Source organism: Acomys minous (assembly GCF_964271855.1).
Source record: "Acomys minous genome assembly, chromosome: 17".
NCBI classification, from domain to species: Eukaryota; Metazoa; Chordata; class Mammalia; order Rodentia; family Muridae; genus Acomys; species Acomys minous.
This window is the reverse complement of record NC_140500.1, coordinates 32,507,875-32,525,299: the sequence shown is the minus strand read 5'-3', so window position 1 is coordinate 32,525,299 and position 17,425 is coordinate 32,507,875. Positions and strand designations below refer to the sequence as shown.

The 17,425-nt window shown below is 48.1% G+C and overlaps 1 protein-coding gene across 6 annotated transcripts in view; it reads right to left on the bottom strand.

Annotated features, from left to right (window-relative positions):
* Positions 1 to 17,425, bottom strand: part of SRGAP3 (SLIT-ROBO Rho GTPase activating protein 3) — a 229,215-nt gene that overhangs the window by 21,942 nt on the left and 189,848 nt on the right. For 3 of the 6 annotated variants that reach the window (XM_084765993.1, XM_084765996.1, XM_084765995.1), the window contains exons 12-15: positions 16,088 to 16,190; positions 10,930 to 10,990; positions 8,751 to 8,828; positions 2,165 to 2,299 (exon numbers count right to left, since the gene is read on the bottom strand). In XM_084765993.1, the coding sequence (XP_084622119.1) occupies positions 2,165 to 2,299; positions 8,751 to 8,828; positions 10,930 to 10,990; positions 16,088 to 16,190 (377 nt within the window). Of the gene's footprint in view, positions 1 to 2,164; positions 2,300 to 8,750; positions 8,829 to 10,929; positions 10,991 to 12,020; positions 12,052 to 16,087; positions 16,191 to 17,425 lie in introns of those variants that run through there. The other 3 variants (XM_084765997.1, XM_084765994.1, XR_014776192.1) reach the window with 2 other exon arrangements.

Below are 17,425 nucleotides of genomic sequence, written 5' to 3'. Positions count from 1 at the left end.
ATTAATGGCCCCAGATGCTTTAAATGTCTGTCACTGACAGCCTTGGAGTCCTAATGACACAGGCAGGGACAGTGGTTTAGTAAAATATGTGACAGGCACCAGCCATAGCACAGGCCTGGCATGCCACAGTTGCTCGGAAAAGAACAGTGCAAACAAGGCTCCTCTTGAGTGGCCTACTGACTAGAGAGCTTGGCAAGTGCCCAGGATCTTATCTGGGATTTGCTCTCAGGTGACCCACAGAGAGTCAAATGCTGGTATTATGGCCTGGCAAGGCAGAGCAGTATTATGGAGTTGGCAACCTGGAACTACAAGAAAGTGGGGAGCCAACGCTGTGTGTGGGACTGACAGGCCACATGTTGTCAGTGAAGTTTTCCTCACAGAACTCTAAGCCTCTGAAAGCCCTCTTTCTCCTCAGCAGGCACCATGACAGGGCTACTGACTCTCTGGCCTGCCTTGTCTCGTGTTCTTTCCCAGAGCCTGTAGACTATCTACAGCCATGCTTCTAATGAGGTGCTCCCGCCAAAGCTGGGGTTCTTGCTTCCTGGCACAGCATTGTGTGGGGCTGTATAGTAAGTGGAAGTCCATACTGGCAACCAGCACCCACACGCGCTGACTGTGTAGGGCACATGGGTAGATGCTGTCGGCCTTAAATTTCAACAAGGTAGTCCCTCTAGCTCACCTTTAAGATCTGGCTGGAGGAAGTCACACCCAAGTCAGCTCATAGTCAGTTTCATATGCATAAATAAATACCCCTGCCCCTCTACAGGTCCCCCAGGCCCTCCTGTCAGCCACCCATCCCAGGTACCCCCCCCCCTTTGTGGCTATTTAGAACTTAAATCACTCTGCTATGAGAAAAAAGGGGAGACTCCTTTGTTATAATCAGGAGGTGACATACAAATATTTAACAGCGGGGACATGCCCCAAGGCATGCTGAAGGCAGGGACAATGTGACACCTCATCTGATTTCCTCTACGCACTCATAGCTTTGGCATTATAAAATAGACACAGGAAGGTGCTAGCACTTAATAATGAAAGTGAGCAGTTATAGCAGCACACACAAGATAGAGGTCATTCAAAACTTAAGCAGGATTTCTAGGAGTTTCCATTCAAAACCCCCAGACTGCTATCAACTGGAGGGAACTGCAACTCTGGAAATCAAAAGCACAGGAGAGAGGGTTATTGCCCAACAAATGCCACTAAATTACAGGTGGACTCTGTTTACAAAGCTTCCAAGGCTGACCGTGGCTGTTGTGTTTGGAAGAAGTTTCATGTGCGTGGGCTTCTCCACTGTATAATCATAGCCCTGGACAGAACAGAAGTGACCCTCTCACCATGTGACCCTGCTCAGGCACAGTCATGACCTGTGCTGGGGTGGCCCTCTCTGTCTGCCCACTGTCATGCATAGGACCTGGATTGTAGGGATCTGGTCTAACTGTACTAGCTAAGCCAATGACACGGAGCCCAGACAGGATGGATGGAGCCTTTGGGGCCCAAGATTCTGAGGCACAGTTTAGAGTTTGGCATAGATCTTACAAGATGATCAGGAAGGAAACACAGAAGAAGCCAATGGACAAAGGAAAAAAACATGAGGACTTACGCATTCCTCTTTTACTGCCCTGCTCCTGTGACACATCCTGACTACCAATATTTCCTCCATTAGTCAAGTGAAGTGCTCTCATGGCTAGCAGCGTAAAGATAATCTAATCGTTTCTCTCTCGCCTCCTGACTTGATTCCTAAACCTTCCATGGATGCCTACACCCAAGGTACAATGCCGTGGGGTCTTTCAAAGACATTCAGATCTACTTCCTTGATACATTTGACTGCACCAACCTCTGTCTTGCTGATCCAAGTGGGCCATTGTCCCCAACCCTTCCAGGTGCCCCTGTGTCCACTCCTCTCAGAAGGCTTGCTCACGTCCCTCTCTGAGGTCACCCTGTGACCCCAGGTTTCCCTCTGCTTCTCCTCTTACTTCCTGTTGTGTCTAGGGAGTGCAGCATGTCCATTAGCCCAGCACGCCACCGATGGAGCTAGGTCTTTAAGCTCTCTGATGCCTATGCTTTTTTCGTAGTGTCCCTCTCCAGTGCCTGGCAGGACAAAAAGCTGGCACTTCAACTTCTATAAAACCTGCAGAGCAAAGGGCCATTCCACCTGGAAAATACTTACTAATAGTAGATATCAAATCTTGAAACCTTTCCTTAGGAAAGAGTGGGTTTTCCAGTCCTCGGAAATACAGTTTTAAAACACCAGCAACTGAATTGATATCTCGCTCATTTTGATCATCCACGAGGGGGTCTTCACCTGTGTGGAGACAAGGTTTTAGGCTGGTGAGAAAAGAGAATACACACCTCTCCTGTACTGGAAGATATTCTCCATTTTCAGAGGGAAGAGGAGGTGACCTGGACAGGTTGGACAGGAGGAACAGAGGATGGGACAAGCCTGAGAACCTGTCACCATCAGTCTCTGTGTGGTTTAAATTTCGTATTGGAAAATCCCCAGAAGCCAGGCGGTGGTGGCACACACCTGTAATCCCAGCACTCAGGGAGGCTGAGGCAGCCTGATCTCTGTGGGTTAGAGGCCAGCCTGGTCTACAGAGCGAGTCCAGGACAGCCAAGGCCACACACAGAGAAACCTGGTCTCAGAAAACCAAAAAAGAAAAAGAGAAAAACAAACCCTCAGAAAAAGAATATGTGTGCAATTATGAATGTCTACCAACCTTTACTTACTTCTCCCTTCAATTTTCTCTTTATCATATACACCATGACTCAAAGATTTGAGAATTTCTGACATTATAATTCACTTCTCCTCAGAATCAGGACTTTCTCAGCTAACAATAACTTCATCTAACCCAAGAAAGAGAGCGATCCTTCTAAAACTAACAGCATACATACACACTGTACACTTAAACTCTGCTAACTGTCCCGCCATGTCTGCCATGGCATTTTGTTTTCAAAGCAGAAGCACCAATCTGTGTCCCCACCACGCATTCGGCTGGCAGCTGTTCCTCTCTGTTGTTTGTTTGAGACATGGTCTCCACGTGTCCCTGGATGGCCCGCAACTTGGGACAATCCTACTTCTGCTTCCCAGCGCTGAGGTCGCAGGCACGTGCTGGCAGGCCCAGCTCGATGGCTGCCTCTTTGGTTTTATAAGTGCAAAATAAACTCCAATGCTTTTTCATTGCTAAGCTTGTGTTTGCCCCTTCACTTTAGCAACAAATCCTGGCAACTCCTCCAGATGGTTTCCCGGAAGTCTTCCTCCATCTTTCTACTTGGTGGCAAAGAACCTTGCCACATAGGGAGGCCACACTTCACTTACTTGACCTCTCGCAGATCTACATCTAATTATTAATTAAATTTTAAATTATGCTTATTTATTTAGTTATTTGTATGTATACGGCAAGGCACACATCTGGAAGTCGGAGGAAAACTTGCAGAAGTCAGTTCTCTCTACCTTGTGGATTCCGGGAATCAAACTCAGGTCATTAGGCTTAGAAATAAGCACCTAATTATCCACTGAGCGTTTCACTAGCCCCGCATTCGACATCTCTCAGTCTTTGGCTGTAATAAACACTGCCACGGTGAACACCCTGCATGTGTGCATTAGTATTTGTGAAGACATGAAGGCAGGTCTCAGGTCAGTTCCTGCAAGCTGGCACACTGGGGCACCATGCAGGAGGATTTTCACCTGTGGACAAAGCCCTCTCACTGGGGCCACACCACTCTGCACTCCTGCCAGCAACATCTTCTCCTCAAGAAGGCTGTTTTCTCCAGCTCTGCCCATGGCATGCTGCCAATTTTTTGTTTTTTTTGTTTTTTTGTTTTTTTGTTTTTTGTTTTTTTTTGTTTTTTGTTTTGGTCAGGTGGATGGGGAAATATGGCATTTCAGAGGAGTGGCTGTCTGCAGTTTAATTGGGGAGTGCTAAGCTGGTCTTTTACTGGGAATTTTCCCAGGGGAGGTGAGCTTACTCTAACACCTTCGTGGAGGTGTTGCGGGAAGTTTGCACTAACAGCTAGAACATCTGCGTGTGTCTGCCAAGCAATGAACAGATCTGGGTACCCAGCCTGGATCCCTTCCCTCTGCCTCCAGAGGAAGAGGACGCGTGTTATTGCCAGTCTCTTCTAGTCCCAGTGTGTTTGAGTGCCAGGGGAACATACTCTCCAGTTCTGTACCAGGGCTTGCAGCTTCTGAGCACGAGCCAGAATGGTTCCCACCTGGCTTCCCAGCTGGGCAAGCGCCTAGCCTGAACAACTGTAAGTGGCAGCCCAGGCACTGGTGTCCCACAACCCCACCAAGAAGGTGAGAATGTTTCTCCATAATACTTCCTTGTGGGGGAAGGAAGAAATAGCACAATTAAAAATAATTGCTTGGGCTAGAGAGGTGGCTCAGAGGTTAAGGACACTGACTGCTCCTCCAGAGGCCCTGAGTTCAATTCCCAGCAACCACATGGTGGCTCACAACCATCTATAATATGATCTGATGCCCTCTTCTGGCCTGCAGGTGTAAATGCAGGCAGAACACTGTATACATAATAATAAATACTTTTTTTTTTAATTGCCTAAGCTGGGCGTGGTGGTACACACCTATAATCCCAGCAGAGGCAGGGGGATCACTGAGAGTTCGAGGCCAGCCTGCTTTACAAAGTGAGTCCAGGACAGTCAAGGCTACACAGAGAAACTCTGTCTTGGGAAAAAAAAGTGTTTAACATGTTAACTTTCTATATACCCACATATACATGTGTGCATATATAGACATATATACGCATGCATATACACACACACACATATATGTATATCATCATTATCATCATCATCATCACCACCACCACCATCAGTTCTTGTCTGTCTCCCAGAAGGCACTCAGTCCCTGAATGAAATTAGCACGGCATTTCCTTCGGCAAGGCCAGTCTAGGTGGGCTGAGGAAGGACAACTGAACACTGACGATCATGTAGGTGAAGGCTGTATCTAAAAGGGGAATGAGAGCTAACTTTGCAGGTAAGCCTGGTGGACAGCTGCGTCCCACTGAGTCCTGGAGGAGAACCGACCCACAGTGCAGTGCGTCCTCCCAGAGAGTAGGGCTCCTGGGAGACGGAAAATCATTTTGGAATGATGAGAGGAGAAGAACCAACTGAAAATACTGAAGAAGAATGTACATTTTTGTTTGTTTGTTTCTGTCTCTTTTTTCCTTTCTTTTTCTGTGAGATCTCCTGATGTGGGTCAGGAGATCCCCCTACATGGGGACCTAAGGCGATGGTGTTGAAAGGAGTGAGGAATAAATAGATTGTGGCCTGTTGTGGCAGTGACATCAGGAGAGGTTGGGGCAGTGAGGAGCAGCCCTGGCTTCCTGGCTCTTGTGCATGTTGTTCCCTTGGCTTGGGTGCCCTCCCTGCCCTTGGCCTCCCTTGACCCTACGCATCAAGCCTCAGCTCAGGTGCTTTCTCCCTGGAAGCCTTCCCTGGCCCTTCTCCTCCTTCCTTCATCCATGCAGGATAAGGGGTTCCCATAGTAACCAGTACTCACTCCATCCTGGCTCAGGCACACCATCTGCTTACCAACTTGGCCTTCCCAGTTGCAGGGACAGTTCTGCTCAGCTTATATTTCCAGGCCCTGGTCTGTGATCTCTTACAGTGGAAGATTTGCGGCGTGAATAATGATTGTCAATTGCTAAAAGCAGCAGCGTTGGTATTAAAACGCCCAACATCCTGGGATGCTGTCCAGAGCTGAAGCTGCCCTGCACCCTCGGAGGCCACTGGGCACCACAGCCAACCAGATTTGCTCTCAACACCTGATTCTACCCCAGATTCACCTAGGCTGCAGAAATGCTTCCTTCACCCTGAAGCTAGCACGCCCTATGATAGAACTCAGGGAGTGGGAGGCAGAGGCTTCCCTCCTCCAAGGAAGATAAGAAATGTGGGAATTAGGTAAGTGGAAGTCTAGTAGGGGCTCGCTCAGAGCTCAGCCAGTGGCATCAAACCAGGGAGGCTCGAGTTAACAAACAAATAAGAAAGTGCCTTCTAGCCAGACCTGATAGCTCATGCTTGGAATCCCAGCACTGGAGAAGTTGAAGCAGGAGGATTACGAAGAGTTCAAGGCTGTGCTGTGTGTTCCTAGCCAGCTGAGCTATCAAGAAAGGAAAGAGGGTGAGGGGAGGCGTTTCTCTGCCCCCTGGGACGGGACGTGCTGCTGGGACATGGTTCTGGGATCAGGGCCCTCAGACCTTAGCACCACCCAGAGAAGAAGGCAGTCAGCCAGGCTGAGGAGGGATGCTCTACATGTCTTTCCAGTTTGCGAAACTGGAAGTAGCAATCAATTTGGGTCGCCTGCTACCCAGCTCTTGTTCCTGCCCCTGGACTGAGGGTGTGGCGGGGCCAGCCCTGGGCTTGGCTCTAGAACCAGGGATCAGAATATCTGAGTGGTTTTTTTTTTTTTTGTGTGTGTGTGTGTGGTATTCCTGGATTTCCAGTTCTATCATGGCAGTAAACTCAGTAGGTACCGTGTAGGTAAAGGCAGGCATTGGGAACTGAGCTTCTTATGGCACAGTGGGTCCTCCCTCTGCAGGGTCCTCCTGTTCTCACAGGAGGCGGAGGGAGGCTGCACTCACTCAATCATGTATACCCTTCCTGTCCGTGCCACCTCTGTGTTATATCCTTGATTGCTTAAAGTGGAAACTTGATGGGACAGGAGAGGGAAATATATGGTGGATTCCTCCCATTGTATAAGTTGCCAAAGCAGTGCATTGGAAAAGCAAGCAATTGGGCTATTCTAGAAGCCGCTCTTTATCTTCCAACCTCCCTAAGATGCAGTATCCTTCATCCATAGAAACTTGCCAACCTTCTTTCCAGGTTCTCCCTCCTCAACAGCTCTATACAGACCACTGGAGAGCAGCCAGGAAACAGCTGAAATTCAGGATGAGCATCCTTTGTCCACAGTTGTCCTGGTTGGGTGTTTGTTTGTTTTTGTTTCTGTCAACTTAACAGTCTTTGTTTTTGTCTTTTGTCAACTAGACACACTGGGCTATAGGAGGAGCCTCAGTTGAAAATGGCTTCATAAGATTGGCCTTAATTAGAGATTTTGGGGGAGGGCCCAGCCCATTGTGAGTGATGCTACCCACGGTAGGTGAGGCTGTTGAGCAAGCCAGTAAGCAGCATTCCTCCATGGCCTCTGCTGCAGTGCCACCTCCAGGTTTCTGTGTGAGTTCTTGCCCTGACTTCTCCCAGTGGTGGGATGTGACCCGAGAGTTGTAAGCTGAGATAAACGCTTTCCTCGCTAAGTTGGTTTTGGTCATGATGCTTCTCACAGCATGGGAACCCTAACTCGTACAGACTACAGAGACAACAGAGTGTGGGAGGCCTAGGGTGGTGGCTCATGCCTGAAACTCCAGTGGGCAGGCGTTTCAGGGGTTCAAGCTCTGCCTTGGCTATGTAGTGAGTTAGAGGATAACCTGGGCTACACGAGTCTCTATCTCAAACAATAAAAAGCAGGCTGGGGATGTGTCTGTTGATAAAGTGTATTTCATTCATAAGGATTTGAGTTGGATCCCCCAAATCTATCTGTGTAAAAATAAAAAGCAGTCAAAAAAAAAGTACAAAATACAAAAAAACAAAACCAAAACAAAGCTGGGCGGTGGTGGTGCACGCCTTTAATCCCAGCACTCGGGAGGCAAAGACAGGCAGATCGCCGTGAGTTCGAGGCCAGCATGGTCTACAAAGTGAGTCTAGGGCAGCCAAGGCTACACAGAGAGACTCTGTCTCAAAAGAACCAAAAAACAAACAAACAACCCACAAAAAACCCCAAACCAAACAACAACAACAACAAAAAAAAACTAAAACAAAACAACCAAAAGTTGGTCAGGCACAGTGGCATGCCATTTAAATCCCCGTGCTGGGGAGGCGGGGTCAGCCAGGTCCCTGCGGCTTGCTGACCAGCCAGCCTAGCATGCTTGGTGAGCTCTAGACTAGTGAGAGATGCCCTGACTCAAAAATCAAGGTAGGTGGCAACTATGACTTCGACCAAGCATAGGAACTTTACACACACACACACACACACACACACACACACACACACACACGTGCATGTATATCTGTACCCATACAATTATGTAAACACACACATAGTGTGTGGAAAGTCAGGCATGTTATCTCACACCTGTAATCTGAGCAGTTGCAAAGCAGAGGCAGGAAGATGACAAGAGTTTGAGGCTAGCCTAGACACTGTCTCACAATAAATAAATAAACCATAAAAATATTTAGCACTAAAATGGATGGGGCCAGAAGCTTTGGGACTTCAGAATTTTTGTATCTTGGGAGTGAGAACAAGAATCTATATAAAAATCCACCTGAGTTGCACACACAACCTTGTCAAATGGTGATTTGACAAGATGCCATCTGTGCAGCTGCATCTTGGCTATGTCTGTCATATGAAGTCAAGTGTGGAACTTTTCACTTGTGTGTTATATCCACACTCAAATATTTGGGTTTAGAAGTAGGATTAGGCAGAGGATAAAGAGCTGGCTGCTTACAGGAGAACTGTTAAAAAGATCTTGGGGTTTGCCGGTTTCTGTGGCTTAAACACTCCCAATATGGCTGATTTGCAGCTGCCAGCAGGATGCCATGAAATGCAAAGTTAAGAAGAGTGTGAGCACACAGCTCTAGAAAGCCATGGTGGACCCAGGGCCCCTGGGCACTACTGGCCCCGAGACCTGTGTTACCTCTGCTCTCTCCTGCTCATAAGCCTGAGATGCGCAGTCCACACTCACCTCTCTCAAAGGAATTCTTGATGTCATTGACTTCAACCTGAGACCCTGGAACTCTGAAGATCCCCTGCTGCTGGAGACCTGAAAAAGAAATGACAATACAAGCATCAGGCAATGTTAAAAAGACCTTGACTTCATCCAGCTCCTGGGCATCTTGGAGACTCTCCCATGCATATCTCTTTCTCCTTCCATCTTTTATAACAGTCATTCCCGGTGACACGCTCCTAGCTGAGACCCCAAGCTGGCCTTGGCAATGAACTACAGCTGGCGCAAATACTCAGACACATGCAGAGACACATGTCTGTGAACTTGCCCCTGGGCCTGAAGGAAAATGCTAGCAACATTATCCCTTCCCTCCCACGTGGGTAACTTCTTCCCTTAAGAAAATATAAACTTCAGAGTACATCCTGCCCTGGATTTGGGGAGTCATGGAGTCATAGAGTTGGAGGCATAGCTTGGTGGTAGAGTGCTTTGTCTTGTGGACACTGGGCCCTGGGTTAGGTCTCCAGCACCAAAAAGAAACTGATTAGTTGAGCAAAGTTGCTCATACTACAATCCCGGCATTTGCAAGGCTGAAATTGACGCAAGGGGATATTGCAGAGTTCAAGGGCTAAGAGTAAGATCCCTTTCCAAGGGGGAAAAAAAAAAGAAAGAGCCATACATTTTCCCCCCATTTTTAAGTTTCTATGATGTGATAACAAAGTGGAGTCTCTGACACCTGGAAGCAGTTATGACCTAATTGCAACCTATGCAATTGCAGGAATCAGAAGGCCTGGCTTTCTCACCTGAAAATTACTGCAGGCCCTGGGCACCTTTCCCTACCTCAGCTGTTTTAGAAAAAACAGTTCTCCAAACTACAATTTATTGTTTAGCCTTAAAAGTCAGGGTTTAGTGGATATTTAGTGTGGACATCCTACATGCTCAATACGGTTCAACTTTTTGGTATTTATTTATTTATTTTATTTATTTATTTATTTACTTATTTCCCCCTTTCCCCTGAGGCTAGCCACTAGATAGTCAGTGGCTGACATCCTCAGTTGCTAGAAAATTTTCACATGTCATGCTCGCTGTTAAACAAGGTGTACACCTGGCCACTTCCTTTGTGACACAATGTGACCAGGCTGACCTTGAACTTACTGTGTAGCCCAAGCCAGCCTGCAACTCTTGGTGATCCTTCTACCTCAGTCTCCCTAATGCTTGGATGGCAGGCATATACAACCACGAGTGTGGTCATTTCTAGCACCGCAGAGTCTTCTCCCACCCTTCTGGATCACTGTCCTTAACCCACCGCACTGGTCTGCCTTCCACCTGCCGTCCCCCATGCTCTCCACCAGCTGCACGGCTGCGTCACTCAGGCCTCTTCTCCCACTCTAGCCAAGCAGCCTGCCTCCAGAAGTCACCATCTGCCCTCCCTTTAATTAGTCTCATGGCAGTGTCACCATGAGAAATTGTATTAGAGTCTACTATATTCAGTGACTCAACTAACAAAAGCTTAAACATATTCAAGAAAAAGCTGCATCTGTATTAGACGTGTATAAATTATTTTTTTAGTAGTCCTCAAACAATACGATAATTTACATAGGATTCGGCGCCACCTGTCTCTAGGTGGCTTGAAGTCTATGAGAATGGGTTGTGTGTTAAAAGCCACAGCTTTAGAGTCTGGAGATCTGGGGGGTCTGCAGTGCCCCTAGATCTAATCTCTAGAGTGGCCAAAAGATGGCTAAAGTTCTTTTTCTGCTGTTGTGTGGAGCTAACATGATACTTGCCTCCATCACTCCCGCACTCCCCCACAGCCCAAGGGGGAGGCACATGAGAAATCTGCCTTCTGGTAACACCATGGTTAACAAAGTCCAGAGATCGTTCCCTTGGTGGGGCTTATAGACTATCAACCTGACTGACTCTGAGAGAGGATGGAGCGGGAGTGGTCCTTGTGTCCACACCACAGGACGCTCCCCAGTGACCGGAAGCCCGGGGCCCTCACACAAGCGTCCCTCCCTCCCTCCGGACACACACATGCAGACTCCAAAGATAGCACTTGGAGTACCAGCCATTCCCTGGAGCATGTTCACTCCTCCAGGAGCAGAGCAGGGACAGGAAGTCTTCCCAGATGACTTTTCTCCCAGAGCAGCCCAGCACCTGTTCCCACAGTGAACTGAACACACTCAGCTGAGGCAGCGCTTACCATATAAATTGATGAATCGGATACAGCTCTCCACTACAAGTGGTATGGCTTGTCCTGAATCCTTAAGAAAGAAAGAACGTGAGCTTTATCGGGCTTGCACCCAAATGCAGGCAAAAGACATTGCAAACACGATGATCAAATCAAGCCAGATTAGTACTGCATGATTAGTAGGAAAACAAGCAAGGAACTGCTAACTCTAGTCTCCAGGAAGAGTTACCACACAGCCTTCGGTTAAGTGCGGAAGAAGGCATAGCTAGGATAAATACAAAGAAATGCTCTCTCTTCTTAAGCCAGCTGGCAAGGAACTGGGCTCGGCGTGACAGGCACACTAGGAGAGACAGGAGCCGGTGTGTGGAGTATCTGGCGTCTGACCTTGAAGGATGACCTGCCTCCTCCCAACTCTACTTTGCCCAACTCAGTTATCTTTTCCAAGGGCTTGAGGACCAAGAGGCAGGATCGATGCCTTCCCGATTACTGTGGTATCTCATGTCCGGACCGAGGACACGCTGGGAGTGAAGCCGGGCTGGCTGTTACAAGCCCTGTGGGCCTCTAAGAAAAGAAGGTGAATCGTACAACATCTCAACTTAAATATCCAGGTACATTATTTTGCTTAACAGTAAGCATGGTACATGGAGAAGTTCTAGAAAGTACCAGTATCAGCCATTGACTGTCTGGTGGCTGACCTCCATGAAAAAGGCTGAATCGGATGCAATTTAAATGGTGTACCTAGGATGTGAAAGGAAATTCAACTACACCTTTTTAGATTGGTCTACAGTCCCTAGCGGTTGGTCAAGAGTCAATTTTCTTTCAGGGTTCTAAAACTGGGTGACCTCATTGCTGCCTCAGGTCACATGATGAGCACCATTAAAACAACAACAACAGCAAAACCCTTTCTTTTCAAAGGGCCGCATTCAATCGCTAGCCTTTCCAGAAGGCTGGTGAGTTGGTGGGTTCTTGGCTCTGCCACACCCCCCACCTGCTGGTGCCGCATCTGGGGAGGGTAGGAGACGGGCCCATCCAGCAACAAGGGAAGTGGGCCCTGCGTTGGCTCTACTAGTCGCATGGGGCTTGTGGGCCTGTCTAGTAAATACCTGGTTCCTGGTTCGAGCATTTCTTCTTCCTCTGATAACAAAAAAAGAAACAGGCAGCAAAGCAGGAGAGAAAGAAAAGATTAAGCAGGAGTAAGATCAGTTAGAGTGTGCAGATCCTTCAGAGTCCGTGAATGCCAAAACGCAATGGCAGCCAGCAATGGGCCTGGGGCATCTGCCCAACAGCCTGCCCATGGGGAGAGCCCTCAGCCTTGGGGCCACCTAGGACTTCTGGAGCAGTCCCCAGCCAGCCTTTCAATTGGCTGCCTAGCCTCTTTCCCAGATACCGGTGAGGGAAGGACCTCTCTCACTCCTTGTCAAGATGCAAGAAAGGTGTGTCAACCTCATTCTCAGGTCTACGTCTAGTCTCTCCTCAACACAAGGGATTCACCAATGAGCAGGAGTCCCCTGAAGACCTACAAGGTTGGCCCATCTGCCACAGAAGGAATCCTTCATGTCCCTCATAAGCTGGCTCCTAGAATTCATCTCTGGAAACCTCATTCTTGGTCAGATGGCCTATTTCACAAGATCTCCTTAGATGGGAAACTGTAGGGTGCACCAGGTTCCAGACTCCAAATACACCCAATACCTTGGTAATCTTCTTTGGGTGGAAGTGTGCTTCTGCTCCTTGCTCCCCTTCCCAACCCCTGACTGTTGTCCTGGTATTGAGACACGCCCCCACCCACACCTCCAGAACACAGAAGCTGGGAAGGGTGAACATACAGGAGAGAGTAAGTTGGAAAACATTTATGACCTTAAAGGTGCGTTGAAGCCTTTGTCCCCACACTGAAGGGAGTCGTGTGAGCAGTGACTCAAGATCTAGGTGGGAGCTGAATCTCATCCAAGCTCAATGAGGAGGCCAAGCTGCTTAAGGGACATGAGCCTTCCTGGGGCACCGCATGTCCAGTCCTGCCATCGCAATAATTGGGATCTGAGTTGCTCTGACATCAGCTAAGTCCACATGACTTCAAGAACTGAGCAACAGCCTGGTCTAAAGGGACTCGGGATGGTGTCCTAAAATTAATAATAGGTCAGGCTTACGCAGTGCCAGGAGTGTTCTAGAAGCATACATATATCCGCTCCATGCTCACTCTAAACTCACAGGGTTGGCAGATTACTCTCATTTCATAGAAGCAAGATGGGGACTGACCACCAACCCCACAGGGAACCTTCTGGGCTTTACCATGAACTTATAATATCGATGGAGTCTCTTTATGATGAGAGGAGGAAAACACAAACTTTCTGGTTTTCTTTTTATCAGGGGTTGGCTCCAGAAGGGCTAAGTCCAACTCCAAAAATACTCCCTTATAATTAACTTGGAGCCTCTCTCATCATAATCGCGCAACACAGTGGGAGTATCTGACCAAAACTCTTTTCATAGGCCTGGATTTTCAAAGCTGAGGACACTTAGTTCGCTGTGTGTTCAGACACTATGAAAAATAAAGTTAAATTCCACTCTCGGCAGTTGAAGGAGTGACTGCAGATGCTGCCTCTCTGGACGCTGTGATCCTTCAGAGTGACCCTGTGCCATATGCAACTTTGGTGAGTCTGCTCATAGTAGGTCCACAGCTAAAGATGTTGCACTCCACTGATTGTAGGTGGCCTAAGAGCAGAGTGAGTATAAAGACAAGCTAATGTATTCCTCACACCACCTTCTCTTCCCCAGCCAAGCGGCTGTTATTCTTCCAAGGATTCTGACGTCCACTCCAACAGATCTGGGTGGTCCCTCTTTGGAAATTTTTTTTTTCTCAGAGCTAGTTGACCAGTGTCACCATACCACACTTCCTCTTGCCATTCCACACCTCTAGTGGTGTCACAAAGCTAATCGATACCTGGAGCTCTTGTGTGTGTTGTGGTGATGGTAGTGTGAGCGGGTGCACTCATGTGGAGGCCAAAGGTCACCCTCACATGTTGTTCCTCAAGTACCAGCCACCTTGATTTTGAGCTCTCCAATTAAGCTAGGCTGGCTGGCCAGGGAGCCACTGGCATCCACCTGATTCTCTAGTGCCAGGGTTCCAAGCATGTGCCACCATTACCAACGTTTTAACATAGGTTGCAGGAACTGAACTCATGTCTTCATGCTTGAGTGGCATGCCTTGTAATTGCCACATCATCGCCTCAGCCCCATGGAGGCTTAGATTCTGGTGAGCCAGAGTATCCACTCTAACAGGAAGTTTGACACCACTGATAAAGGCAGTGCAACAGGCTCTAAAGAAGATTCACCAAAACACCATTGGGACATGGTGATGCAGTCAGCTAGTAAAATGGCCCCACAAAGTAACCACCTGAAGGGGCAAACAAACGTTCATGGTATTGAACAAGCTCTAAAGTGTTGGCCAGGTGAACAGTCAAATTGCTTTATAGTCACACTAGGAAGAGACTCAGTTCCACTGAGGATCAAATAGTAAGAGTCAGTCTCTTCCATGTATCCTAACAGATCTCCCATCTCCAAAGATCAGAGCAACTCAGGGGAGGAGACCCTACCTCAGCTCTCATTGCTTCTTTGCCTCCTTCATGGACTCCTTCTGTCCTGCTCCTCTCTTTACTCCTCCCCATCCTTCCAAGCCCCTGGCAAAGCTACCTGGCCCCAGCTCATAGCTTTTCTCGCTCTGAATTTGAATGGCATATTCCTGTGACACTCCTTATGTGCCTCCCGAGCACTCCTGGCCCTGCGCTAGGCTCTGTGAAGTCAGAAAGTGTTCAGCTAGCTCCTTCAAAGCTTGGAGAGTAGCTCAGCCAGGAGCAAGGGTGAGTGAGAAGGAAGTACAGGAGGAGATGGAAGGGTAATAAACCAAAGCACTCTCTTGCCATGGCCCCACCTAGCATGACCCACTGGGTGGCTCCCTGTGGGTCACACCGTTCCTGAAGGACTCTCATTTGGAGCATTCAGTCCCATGACACATCCTAAGGCATCACCTGATGTCCTTTTCTGGGGGAAATCCCTCCTTTCCCCTTTCTCTAGCTCTTCTGTTCTGTTCTGAGAGATGTCTTTAGGCAGGGGTAGCTCATTGACCTAGGATGGTCCTGCCTACCTGACTCATCCCTGAGGCTGACATCTATGTGTCTGCAGCTCTTCTCTGTCCTCTAGATCTGGGCTGCACCCTGCCAGTGGACAGAGGACAGAGGAGGGAGGACAGGGACAGAGGACACAGGAGAGAAGACAGAGGACAGAGGCAGGAGGATGAAGGACAGAGAGTTGGTGCATGGAGCAGTCTCTAACTCCAAATTCAAAATCACTAGTGATACCCATGAGACTCTACCCTTCTCCTGACTGACACCAGTCCTCTTTTCTGCAGTAAGTGTCTTCATTGACCGGTGGTGTTAGGTTTTCAAACAACTGGCTACGACCTCCCCCTCCTCTTTCCCCAAGAACATGTCTCAACTCTAACACCATCTTTGCCTTGAGCCATTTGATCCTGGATGGCTTGATCTTCTACCCTTTGATAAAAAAAGAAAACAGAAAAAATAAACTCACTTCCCTGAAACACATTTGTAACTTATGCTCGCTGTCAAGGGTTAACCTGGCATTTACAAGGACTAACTCAATTCTACTCTGTCTTTCAAACCAACCACAAAGAAGCCAAATGAAGTAGAAGGAGCTTTGCTTATGAAAATGCTATGGTGTCCTGTGCTAACAAACTGTAGTTGCCTTGTATGGAAACCCACGGGAGCAATCTTTGTGCTGTTCTCATTTATTCCTGTTGCAGGAGGAGGGGATGTCGCTGAGTAATGGTGCTTCCTCAACTGCCCCTCAGGTATTAGCACTGTGGCTCCTGAAGCAATGAGGCCAGGTGGCGGGGTTCCACTGTGCTGAGGTTCCACCTCTTTTGAGCTTGATCAGACCCATTGCCATACGGCTGCAATGAGTGTCCACTTAGAGGCCACTAGTCAGCAGTTGAATGCTTTGATGACATGCCTCTCTGAAGCCAAGAACAGACTGCAGTGAGAAGCTAGCTCCCTGGGGCCTGGCTAAGGGGTTGACAGGGCTGTTAGCTAGAAGGACCAGGGGGAAAGAGAGGCTGCCATTACTTTGGACTCATTCGCGGACTCCACGGCTCCCCAGCCAGTACCTTAATGAACGCTTCCATACTGCCGTTAAAGAGTTTATGGCTATACACTGAAAGAGGCCTAGGTCTCCTCATTTTCTGTGGTTTAGGGGGAAGACAGGGGGGCCTAGGGGAAAATGGAACAAAAGAAATCAAGAAAGCAACCAACATAAACATACCACTGGGCGAGATGCTCTTCACACCCACAACTGGAAGAGAACATAAAATGCAGAGGGGAGCCCCTGACCCCCAACATACTGGTCCCCCATGTTCCATCTGAAGACCTCTGGACATTTCAGATCTTAGTTTATCCACAATGCCAAGCAGGAGCAACTCTCACAAAACACAAATGCATTCTACAATAGGGAGGGCAGGTGTATCCAAGAAGCCCCTGCAATGCCAATCAGAGGCTGGCATCCTGCAGACCAGATGGAGAGGGATCAGGGGAGAGTGGTGTCATCTGTAGCCCAAGAAAGCAAGAGACTTTCAAACATAGTCAAGAGGGTTAATTTTCATGATTCTGGTTTAAATCAAGGCCCAACTCCCAGTGTTCTGGGGGCACTATCTTTCCAACGCCTCTTGGCATTTCAAAGGCATATGACTCATCTTTATTTCATAGATCTGAGAGCCAGACAGCAAGATGCCAGGAGGCAAGCTGCAGCTTCTTTAGCATCCGTAGGTGGCTTGGGATGTTATTATCCTACTCATCGATCAAGTAAGTTTTGGATTGGAGCACTGTCAAATCCGTTATCACACTTAACCCAGTGCCTTCCTCATACATACAGTCCTAGTCTATAGAAACTAAGGCCCAGAGAGAAGAGAAAGTCAGATCCGTCACTGCCCACTTCCCCTCCAAGCCTAGTTTGTTTGTCTTTTAAATTTTAAGTCACAGGCATGGTGCTGGGACATCTTGTCATTCCTAGCTGCAGACTTATCTGCCCCGGCAGTCCTTGCCAGAGGGGTCAGGTTGAAAGTGTCTTGCTTTGCTTTCAGATCTCCATTCCCTGTGTCCTGCTGTTACCCACAGGGAGGGGAAACCTTATACCACAGTCCACCAGGAACAATGAAATGGCCACAGACACCAGACCCGCGTCCATAATTGCTTGCCATGCATAGGCCTGGATTGGCTTATTTGCTCATTTCGCTACACAAACTGGCCTGACTCAATGCTGGGGCCTTCAAGGGAAACAGGTTTTAGAAACTTAAGAGAAAGCATCCTTACCAAACAAGGCAATTCATTTTCAAATGGTTTGGTCCAAACTTTGGAAACAAGTGTATGCTCAGCCAGGCAGATAATGGTCATATATGAGAAGCAAAGACTTCCCGAAGTCTTGATTGATTTCTGTATATGGGTGAGAACCT